This window comes from Bison bison, unplaced genomic scaffold (assembly GCF_000754665.1).
Source record: "Bison bison bison isolate TAMUID 2011002044 unplaced genomic scaffold, Bison_UMD1.0 scf7180017864365, whole genome shotgun sequence".
Taxonomy (NCBI): Eukaryota; Metazoa; Chordata; class Mammalia; order Artiodactyla; family Bovidae; genus Bison; species Bison bison.
The window spans coordinates 2,601,365-2,613,036 of record NW_011494937.1 but is presented as its reverse complement, the minus strand read 5'-3'; the positions used below and the strand labels follow the sequence as shown (position 1 = coordinate 2,613,036).

The following is an 11,672-nucleotide window of genomic DNA, read 5'->3' as shown; positions in this document are numbered from 1 at the left end:
TGAAAGAGGAGAGTAAAAAAGTTGGCTTAAAACTCAACATTCAGAAAACGAAGATCATGGCATCTGGTCCCATTACTTCATGGCAAATAGATGGGGAAACAGTGGAAACAGTGTCAGACTTTATTTTTGTGGGCTCCAAAATCACTACAGATGGTGACTGCAGCCATGAAATTAAAAGACGCTTACTCCTTGGAAGAAAAGTTATGACCAACCTAGATAGCATGTTCAAAAGCCAGAGACATTACTTTGCCAACAAAGGTCTGTCTAGTCAAGGCTATGGTTTTTCCAGTGGTCATGTATGAATGTAAGAGTTGGACTGTGAAGAAAGCTGAGCGCAGAAGAATTGATGCTTTTGAACTGTGGTGTTGGAGAAGACTCTTCAGAGCCCCTTGGACTGCAAGGAGATCCAACCAGTTCATTCTGAAGGAGATCAGCCCTGGGATTTCTTTGGAAGGAATGATGCTAAAGCTGAAACTCCAGTACTTTGGCCACCTCATGTGAAGAGTTGACTCATTAGAAAAGATTCTGATGCTGGGAGGAATTGTGGGCAGGAGGAGAAGGGGACCACAGAGGATGAGATGGCTGGATGGCATCACTGACTTGATGGATGTGAGTCTGTGTGAACCCCAGGAGTTGGTGATGGACCCGGAGGCTTGGTGTGCTGCGATTCATGGGGTCGCAAAGAGTCGGACTCGACTGAGCGACTGAACTGAACTGAACTGAACTGAAGCCACCACCAATCAGAAGAGTTTGGGAAAGGTCAAAAGGAAACACCAAATGTCCTTCCACCTCCCAGAATTATTCTTGCTGACAACCATCTTGGCTAAGCAAGAGTGCGCTGCCAGTAAGGATCCTGAGTCAGAGTGATTGGCCAAACACAACCTGGAAGCTAATTCCATCACCATAAAACCTGAGACTGTGGGCCAGTGGCAGAGCAGTTCTCCTGGGTTCCCTTATCCTGCTGCTCTCCACTTGGGTGCCCCTTCCCAATAAAGTCTCTTGCTTTGTCAGCATGAATGTCTCCATGGACAATTCATTTCCAAGTGTTAGACAAGACCCCACTCTCCGGCCCTGGAAGGGGTTCCCCTGCCTGCAACAGTACCACAGATTAAACCCATGTCCCCTACATTGGCAGGTGGATTTTTTTTTACCACTGAGCCACCAGGGAAGCCCCCATGAAGAGGAAAAGTTAAAATTTTACATAACCTGCTCGTTCTGCCTCTGTAACTCAGCTTGCCCCTTGCAAAGTCTGGGTCACATAGGTCACGTAGTCTCAGAAAGTGGGGACTTAGGATACTAGGAACTGGAGCTGATCTCACCGTTGTCCTACTCTTTGCAATTGCCCAGCCCCTGCGAACCTGCTTAATCATGCATCCCCCTCCCCATCTTGACTGCTGTTCCCACTCACCCGAAACCCCTTAGTTTAAACCAGCCTATTAGCAGCTAGCGTTGCCCACTATAGTCTGTCTATAAGAACTCTGTAACCTTTTTGTTCAGGGCTCAAAGCTTAGAGTGTTAACTCCTCTGGGCCCTTTGGCATAATAAACCTGAGTTCTCCAACTGTCCGAGTGTGGTGCTTGGTTTCTCTAGTACTGGCTTCTGCAACACCCAGACACTTCTGATCTAAGCTAAATGAGGATGAAAATCCCTTCTCCCCTCGAGACTGTGGAGCTGGGATGAAAATCAAGGAAGATGACCCCCAAACTCCTCCTTCCCCAGTAAATAGTCTGTTGCTGCTGCTGCTGCTTAATAGTGTGTAGGTAGTTAGAATAGGAAACAGGAGTCCAAAATGGCCGTGGCTAAAAGACAAGAAAGGGAAAAGCCCACGAAAATAGAACAAAGGAAGGTCAAAGGAAGGTCCAAGGACTGGAGTAAGGACCTCAGGTAGAACAAACAGCACTCCTGGCTAACCCAATTTACATAGGGCAGGCCCAGGGGGAGGAAAAAACATATAAAAGGAGGAGCCAAAGCCCTTTTCTCTCTCTCCCCACCGCACGTGTGTGCTCTTTACCTTGCTCTCTCTCTTTCACCACCTCCCCACCCCCCACCCCCACCCCCCACCTCACTCGTTGGCACACTCCTCCACTCTCTTTGAGTCTTTGGGTTGGCATGCTCTCACGCTTCGAGGGTAGATTCTCCCGCTATCTTCTAAATAAAATAGAGCTGTAACACTGATTTGTCTAAGAGCTATAACATGGTTTGTCCAAGACCTGGGAGCTATGACGCACCAAGGGCTTTAATGTCCGTCACTCCAAATCTTTGTTGTGACGAGACAGAACTGAGGAGCATACACTCGCCTGACATAGTCCATCCCTTCATTTATATGCTTCTCATAACCAGCTTCAAAAGAAACCCAGAACAGCAGCTCCCCACATGCCTACCTGCTCTCCCTCTTGCTTAAATAAAACTTCACTGTACTTAAAGCTCTCTGCTTTGGTGATCAAGAAAATACCTTAAATTCACCCTTAACACCTTGACCCCTAGAGGACATAATGTTACAGAGTCCAAGCTCGCTCTGTTCGCCACATGACAGGCCAATGAATCTGAGAGACAAGGTGTTCAAGCAAGGAATATGACTTTATTGGGAAAGCTGGCTGACCAAGAAGATAGCAGACTAATGTCTGAAAGTATCTTGTCCAGGGTCTGGATGCCAGGTTCTTTTATAGAGTCAGACAGAGAGAAGCAATGAGGAATTGAAGTCAAAAGGCAGAACAAGAGGGACATGCAATGAGGAAGTAAAGTAAAAAGGGTATTCAGTCTTCAGTAAAACATCTCCAGGAAGGGCCAGCGTTTAGAAGGGTGTGTTAAACTCTTCTTTTTGTTGTAATTATTCACAGGTGTGGAGGGTCAGATTATGTCTCTAAGACATAAAAACTAAGATCCTTTAGTTTAACAGGTAGAGGTGCAGGGTCCTCTGAGGCAGGCTATTCTGTATGGTTGTAATAATAAAAGCAACAAAAAGCACGTCAAAGAAACAGTTCGAACATGGAGTCAGAACTGGCTTCTCTCTGCAACAGTAAGACCCTTTTGTTACAGTGTGGCCCTGTGTTGGGGTGTTGGACTGCACCCTGCAGGTTCAAAAGCTCAGTAATTGCCAAGACCGAAGAAAGAGTCTGGATTCAGCGACAGAGGCATCAATGCTTATCTTACACATCTGAAGCAAAAGGGTCAGATGTCAGGCAGGAAAAGTTATACAGAAAATTGGGTGGGAATAACCAGCTATAGCAGAGAAGGCAATGGCACCCCATTCCAGTACTCTTGCCTGGAAAAATCCCATGGATGGAGGAGCCTGGTAGGCTGCAGTCCATGGGGTCGCTAAGAGTCGGACACGACTGAGCGACTTCACTTTCACTTTTCACTTTCACGCATTGGAGAAGGAAATGGCAACCCACTCCAGTGTTCCTGCCTGGAGTATCCCAGGGACGGTGGAGCCTGATGGGCTGCCATCTATGAGGTCGCACAGAGTCGCACACGACTGAAGAGACTTAGCAGCAGCAGCAACCAGCTATAGAGAAAAATTGACCTCAAATTGGCTCATCAGTTGTCAAGGAAACCAGCAGAGGCATACACCCCTCAACACCCCTTTGATAAAGTATGCAAGTGGAGATACTCTGATCGAAAGAGTAGAACAATCAATAGCCTGGGGCAACTCAGTGTCTGGGCTCTAAGATGTAGAGGGAGGAGCCGTCATGTGAGTAGGTGTACTGGTAGGTGTACCAGGTGTCCTGGTAGGGGATGCACAGAGCAAAAGAAGAGCCATGTCAACCTCATGCTCTGTTTTTTGGAAACTCAATGAGAAATTCCCCGCCTTCACGTGTGCACAAAGAGCTGGGCGAATACGAGATAGGCCGCTTCAGGCTTGCAAAAACTTGTTTCCGAGTAACCGCGTCGGGCTGGGTCAGTTCTCTGCTCCACCCACTGCCCTCAGCGCGGGTCTGGGCGCCTCTTGGGGGTTGTCGGAGGAAGCTAGCTCCCTAGAGACACAAGTCCTTCTGTCCAGCTGTCACTCAAGTACTAGGAGGTGCGGCTTTGAGAACTGTCCAATCAGGGGTGCCGCTTGGGCAGGTAGGTGGGGCGACGCACCGCTTCGGCTCCGTTTTCACTCCCTCAGGATCGCCTAGTGATCCGGTTTCCCACCTCTCAGAGACGCTGGCGGCACTGCCTCAGAGTCTGTCTTGTTGTGACCTGTTGTGGGAGTCGTAGGAAGGACTCAGGGAGACCCAGGAAACCTAGAAATGGTGAGTGTGCGTTATCCGGGTGCAGAGTTGGAGCGAGAGGGGAGGAGGCGTTGGTTGGAGTGGATCCGAACCAGCTGTGGTGGTGTCGGGCCTCCCCGCTGTCAACCCCGGAGCCTGCGGACCCGAGGGGCGTTGCTCGGACCTCAGTCTCCTCCCTCCGGTCGCGTGGGGGGGCGGGGCCGGCAGCCAGGACCCCGGGCGTCCTGTCCAGTCACTGCGCGCCCCGACTTCGGCTTCGACCCCGCAGCCCCGCGTCCTCCTCAGACTGTGTTGTGACCCCTGGGGAGGATTGTCAAGGGACCCTCGTGACTCGGTCTACGTGGTTCGTGCGTGGGAGGAGCTTTGGTGTGTGGGATCCCCAGTCCCTGACTTTTTCCCGGGGGGCACCCATTTTCTCTTGTTTTCCAGTTATTTGAGTACCAACAGTCTCAAGTCTACGCCCCTGTCCGCTCAAGCTTAGCTATTCCTAGGGCTGACAGTGAGTTCCCTAAATTTTCGGAGTTCACCCAACATCCCCAAGGCTAAATTCCCTCTCAGATTCACAGCATTATTATCAACTATTTGTCCTCCGTGGTGCATTTCAAACAGACGCAGTGTTTTAACTGTTTATCATTTTCCTCCCAGAGCCTTGAATGGCTCTTTTTTCCTTTTTTTTTTTTTTTGTCTGTGGATGTTTTCCACTAGAAGAAAGTAAAAAATAACCACTTGAAATTACTTTGTTCAGCAGTTTGGTGCCTCTCCTCCCAGACTCTTTCCTGGGCACAGACATCTAATGTGTGGAAGTTCCTTTTAAAACTTTCTGGGTCATGTGTCCTGTCAGGGTTGCCCCTACTTTTAAAATGTAAAGATTGTCACCTTTAAAAGATTTATTCACATATTTAAATGCCATTTTTTCAATCAAAGTAAAATGCATTTAATTAATACAGCCTAAAAGATAGTATAACATATTTCCCAAGAGGCAAAAAAGGTGAATTTTAGGGGAAAAAAAATTCCAGGATTACATTTCATTTGAAAAGTTTTGTTCTGCTGTTTTTTTCTCCCCTGGAGCATGTGTAGTATGTTCCTCAGGACTATTCTTTACTTATAGGTGATTTCAAATGAAATTCTCTGGTTGTGTGGTATCTGCTTAGACGTCCAGACCAAGTGTTCAGGTGTGATTAATTATTTACAAACCTATTTCTCACTGTAGAAATAATCACTGTCTGACATCTTTTTTTTTTTTTTCCTGAAAGGAGTAAATATTATTTCAGGTTTTCTGGTTGAACTAGTGAAAATGCCCTACAATTTTCTTTCCTCCTTTCCACATAAATGATAGGTTTAAATTGTGTTGCTGGATTGTTCAAACACTAAGTCTGTGTCCATTAAAACATCAAGTGTGTTCCAAAGATACCCCAGTGCAGAGCAGAGGCCTATAGTCAGTGATCCATGCCAAGGCTCCTGTAAAGAGAACGACCTGCAGACTCAGTTATTCTTGTTGGGAAGCAACTCCCACTCCCTGCCCCGGCAGGTGTCTTACATGTTCGCACCCACAATGGAAGGAGACTTTATACTGAGAGGTGCTACAGAGCCCTGGAAAGCTGAGGATGCAACTGCACACAGTGGTAGGGACTGATTTCATTTCTGAGGTTGGAGGCCTAAAACTTCCTGTGTGAGTTCAATCCCTGAATTGGGAAGAGCCCCTGGAGAAGGAAATGGCAACCCACTCCAGTATTCTTGTCTGGAGAATCCCATAGACAGAGGAGCCTGGCAGTCTACAGTCCATGGGGTCACAAAAGAGTTGGACACTGTGGACGCAGAACTCGGAACTTCAGTTTTGCGTTCACAGTGTAGGTACACTCAGTGTAATTTATGCACATTGAAAGAGGCTGTTATGATCATGTCTTCTGTATTGCAGACAAAGGGTTTATGCATTTGGATCAGAATCTTAAACTGAATCAGACATAGAGTTTCCTCACTTGTGAGACTAGAACCTAGTAGAGTCCGTGCTTCCATGTTTTGGGGACACGGGAGAGCATGTAGAGCCAGAATTCATTCTAGTGGCTCAACTGTCCCTACTCTTCTTCTCCAGTGACTAACCTGCTCTAGGAACTATATCTTAGACCCCAAGTATGGGACTTTGGTCATCTTTCTGAAAGTGTATTTTTCTTCTGAACTGTAGCAAGAAGGCTACTTATCTGTTTTGATTCCAATATTTTCTTTTTTTTTTAATTACTTTTGTGACAATTTTTAATCCAAAAGTGTTGTGTATACCAAATTAAAACACTGTTTTTTTGACTCCATATGAGAGACAGCAAAAGAGACACAGATATAAAGAACAGTCTTTTGAACTCTGTGGGAGAAGGCAAGGGTGGGATGATTTGAGAGGGTAGCATTGAAACATGTATATTATCATATGTGAAGTGGATCGCTGGTCCAGGTTCAATGCATGAGACAGGGTGCTCAGGGCTGGTGCACTGGGATGACCGTGGGAGATGGGATGGGAAGGGAGGTGGGAGGGGGTTTCTGGATGGAGAACACATGTGCACCCGTGGCTGATTCATGGCAAAAACCACTACAATATTGTAAAGTAATTAGCCTCCAATTAAAATAAATAAATAAAATTTTTAATTAAAAGTTTTTAAAGGTGATTTCTAGCAGAATAAATTATTTTATAAAATTAATATGTCATTTTTTAAATTAATTTTTTTTGGCCACACCACATGGCACGGGGGATCTTAGTTCCTGGACTAGAGATCAAACACATACCCCCTGCACTGGAAGTGTCTCCTGATGGATACATGTGTATGTATGGCTGAGTCCCTTCACTGTTCACCTGAAACTATCACAAATTGTTAATCAGCTTATACCCCAATAGAAAATAAAAAGTTTAAAAACAACTTTACCATTTCTCCTTTTAAAATGAGTTTCCTCCTGCAAGTTCTCCAGGTTTGTTGCATCAGGGAGGTTGTATGTGTGTGTGTGAGAGGTGGTCCTCCTCTGTTCTGCGATTGATCCAAAGCCGGGAACAGTTCCAGTGCTTGACAAACTCTACAGTTCTACCATAAGGAAGCTTAATAAGCCAATTCAATTTCCAAGCACTTTTCAAAAATTGTTAAATTTTCACATAAATACTGAAATCTTAAAATCAGTCATTTCAAATATATGTTTATTTCTTAGCTAAACGTTGCAGTCCTTTAATTCTAGTTTCCATTAGCTTTGGGGCTTTTAATGTGTAAGTTAATTGAGAGATATGATGTGAGTAAAGCAAGAAAATTCTGGAACCACCTAGAATTTTGTTCCATTAAGGCAAAGAGAGCCTCAGTATGAGATGGGTGTGTTTAAGTGCTCAAATGTTTTTTCCATTAAAAAAAATTTATTACACAATTTTTAAAGGTTATACTCCATTCACAGTTACTACAAAATAGTGCCTATATTCCCTAGATGTACGATATATCCCTGTACCCTGTCTTACAACCAAATTGTTTGTGACTCCCAGTTCCCTACACTTGCATTGCCCCCATCAACCGCATAACCACTAGTTTATTTTCTGTATCTGTGAGTCTGCTTCTTTTTTGTAATATTCATTAGCTTGTTGTGTTTCTTAGATTCCACATGTAAGTGATGTCATCAAGTATTTATCTTTCTCTGACTTATTTCACTTAGCATAATGCCCTCCTGTCCCTAAACATTTAGAAGGCCATGCTGTTCCTAAAGCAAATGAATTCTTTTTTAATGAATGTGAGGGAAAAGCCATTGAATTAATATTTTTGTTGATATAAAGAAAACACTTTAAAGCTTATATACATCTGTTAAGTCTATTTCTGGGTTTAATTCCAAACCCCTAATATTTTATATTATGCCACTCATTCCTGAAAATATCCCTAGTATGAAATATAGTGGAGGGACAAACTATAATGTTCTTGTCCTTTTAATTAGAAGGGGATTTGTAAATCTTTTATGGTGTGCAGTTTTATATCTGTTAGCATTTAAAGGATTAAATCTTAGAGTGGTTTCCTATGTAGAAAAGTTAGGATTAATTTGAAAAAGCAAAATTTAATTTAAAATAATGTTAAGCATAGGAAGATAAGATGTATATCAGTTTCTCTCCTGATTTTAAATAATGCATGTGAAGGTTAAAAATATTTCTAAAATGGGAAACTAGCTTAGGACTCCTAGCCCACATGTCCTCCTCCACTCCTGTGCTCTTACTCCACCCATGCACAAATACCGAGTTATAATTACTTCTTGATCATCCTGTTGATGTTTCTTTATATGGAAACAATCCAGTGCAGATGCATGTTTTTCTTACCTGGGTTTGATTCTTGTAATGAGTAGTCAGGTTCCACATACTTGATGTTTGACTAGTACTGAAAGATAAGCCTCACCACTCCCATTTCCCCTAGTACGTCTTACCTGGACAGGCTGATAAGAAAGCCTGGGGGCTCCTGCTCTGTGAGCTGCCGGTTGCTTGTGCCCTGTGCTGCCCTGTGTGGCATTATTGACCCCCACCAAACCTGGGTTCTATATACAGAGGACACCAAGATGACAGTGTGTGTTAATGCCGTGTCCTGTGGGAGTAGAATGAGGATGGGACCCTCCTAGTGATCCTTAGTCCATGGCTTGGATGGAACCTGTCTGTGTTTTAGTGCAGGTATGACTGAGGCTGGGTTCACCCAGACCTTGGAGAGGAGGGATCTTCGGGGGTTACTTGGCTGATTATACCCTGTGAATGAGGTAAACCCCTCAGATGATCACTCTGAAAAGATTATTTCAGAGAGAAAGAGAAGAGAGAGTAAAGGCAGCCCGTAGGTGGCAGGCTGAGTCCATTCCTAATACCAGAGGGCTCACCAGGACCCTTCAGTACCTCTGCTGTTGCTGCACCTGCTAGAAGCACCTGCAACAAAGATGCTGACCCTCTGCGTTAGGTGGGCAACACCTGTAGCCTCACTGTGGCACAGAAAAGGGGTTAATTTAAACCAATTTAAGCCTGGGGTACTTAATTTCTATAACCTAACCAGTTGTCATGAAGGAAGCCTCTGACCCTGATGGCACTGGTGTGAGGCTCTCTAGAGGAAAAAAATTATCAATGCTAGGGTGGAAAGGACACTCTCTCCCCCAGAGTATATTCAGTGACCTAAAATACACAACAAAGAAAGACTGGAGGGAGAGAACCAGACAAAAAACGTACTGAAAGAAAGGACTACAGTTTCATTCAATTGTAAGTCCAAAATATGCTAGAAGAGTTTCCATAGTAAAAAGACAGAAGGAGCCTGCCTGACTTTTGGTCCTCTGTAATACGAATTTAAATTAATATTAACATCTCCTGTATACTGCACTCTAATTCATGAAACTTCATGTAATTAAACTAGGTTTCAAATTGCAGGTATTCATGGGGATCCCACTATATTTAAGCAGTTTACCTCATCATCTCAGGGGAATGACTGAATAGAGTATAAAGGACAAATAGGTATACTTTGCCTTCAGCAGCAGAACTCTCTTCTTGCCTAAATTTCTCATGGTTGTATCACTCATTGTCCCAAAATATCCCATAGTGAGCAGGGAAGCTCTGAACCCATGATTCATTAAGTAAAATTAAATTGTCTTCTACTTCCAAATTGGCAAGACAAAATAAGATTCCACAAACATTACCCGACAGTTAAATTCATTAATATGGCCTGATTTAAAGTTTTAAACAGGGCCTTGAATGTGATAACCCAAGGACAAAAGAGCAAATAAAACCAAGGAGGGTCTTGGAATGCAGGAACAGAAAAGCCAGTTGCTTGTTGTCCTTCCCTCCTCCGTGTTGTAACTATTAACGGATTTCAGGTCCTCCTGAGCAATATAACCTGTTTTCCCTCCTACCTCACAGGGAGAAGGTATTTGCCGTACTCTTACCCCACCCAGAATGCATACCTCATCCAGTCAGCAAATGACCCGCAAGACCCCTATCCCACTCCTTGTACCCTGGGTATAAGAGTATACTAAGGACCCCTGTTCAACGTTGGTTCTCCCTTGAGCTGGCCTGCTGTTCTAACAGCACCTCCCACTCTAATAAACTTTATTTCCCTCCCATTCTGCCTCATGTCTGAAAATTCTTTTCCAATCCGCACATGGACCACAACATTGAATTGTATTGAAAAACATTATAAAGAAACATATTAAGGGAGAAGTGATAGCCCCCAATTTTCTCCTTTAATAGCCTATTTGATCTGTTCTTAAACCTGGAAAGAATGAATGATACCTCATAGTGGATTACAACAACCTTGAGCTGTGGTTACATCAAATTAGCCCCTATTCCTAGTCCCTGTCATTGTGGAAATTACTTCATCCACTCAGTAAATATCTTGCTCTCACAGACTTGATAAGTCTGTTATGTCGAGTATCTATTTCAACATTCTCTCAGCTGCAGAGGCCTTCCCCTCTGAAGGGACATCTTTATCTGGTTACCCTCAGAGAACCTCAGCAGTCTTGCCATCCCACAGTCTCTGCAGGAAGATTTGAACTGCATGCACTTTGCTTCAGGAACACAGGTATGACATCACACTAAGGACATCTTCCTCTGAGCACATTCATTTCATTTTCATTCAGAATACACAAATATGGAAAAAAGGATCTCGCAAAAAGTGTATGGGCCATTAACCCACGCAATGTGAGGCCCTTAGTTAAGTTTCTGTATGTTTTTCAGTAATCAACTGCTCCCTCCTTTACAATGTGAAGAAATACTTGTAGTCATTCTCAGCACCCACAAGGCCTACTAGGTTCTTTTGGTGTTGGGGAGACAACATATTCCTTATTTAGGAATTTTACTTAAGCCCATTTTTACTATTAGTTGGAAATTGGCCCCCACCTTGAGAGAACCCCTACTACAGAAGGCTCTGGACTGTGTTTAAATGACCATACAACAGGCACTCCTGTTAGTTCCCTTGGAGTCTCCCTCAGTATAGAGGATACAGTGACCTCCTCTTATGCACCTTACAGTGACCCATGATGGCCTTAAGCTGTCTATAGGCTTCTGGTGCAAAGAACTGCCTTAGAAGTGCAACTATCACCATGTACTAGGCTCTCTTGAAAACTAAGACTCTCACAAGTGTAATAGAATGCAGTGAGCACAGCCCTTAGCACACAGCCATTGCTGTGCTTGTCATTACTGCTCACCCTGTTACCAGGCAACAGTTCTGCTCGGCATTTGGTTGGTGCCTCAGTGGGCCTCGCCTACAAGCAACCAATTGTGGATTAGCAGCCATTAGTAGTCCTGCTCAGTTATTGGTCAGCACTGCAGAGGGCCCTGCCCACAAGTAACAAATTGTCAATAAGGGACCACTAGGGAAGGAATTTTTTTGGGCTCCAAAATCACTGCAGATGGTGACTGCAGCCATGAAATTAAAAGACGCTTACTCCTTGGAAGGAAAGTTATGTCCAACCTAGATAGCATATTCAAAAGCAGAGACATTACTT

The 11,672-nt window shown here is 44.1% G+C and overlaps 2 protein-coding genes across 2 annotated transcripts in view; both read left to right on the top strand.

Annotated features, from left to right (window-relative positions):
• Nucleotides 1–4,153: 4,153 nt before the first annotated feature.
• Nucleotides 4,154–11,672, top strand: part of LOC104999863 (zinc finger protein 709-like) — a 22,773-nt gene continuing 15,254 nt past the window's right edge. The window contains 1 exon segment of the mRNA XM_010855492.1: nucleotides 4,154–4,238. Within this exon segment, the coding sequence (XP_010853794.1) occupies nucleotides 4,236–4,238 (3 nt within the window). The 5' untranslated portion in view covers nucleotides 4,154–4,235.
• LOC104999864 (zinc finger protein 791-like) overlaps nucleotides 4,163–11,672 on the top strand; it is a 70,196-nt gene continuing 62,686 nt past the window's right edge. The window contains exon 1 of the mRNA XM_010855494.1: nucleotides 4,163–4,238. Within this exon, the coding sequence (XP_010853796.1) occupies nucleotides 4,236–4,238 (3 nt within the window). The 5' untranslated portion in view covers nucleotides 4,163–4,235. The remainder of the gene's footprint in view (nucleotides 4,239–11,672) is intronic.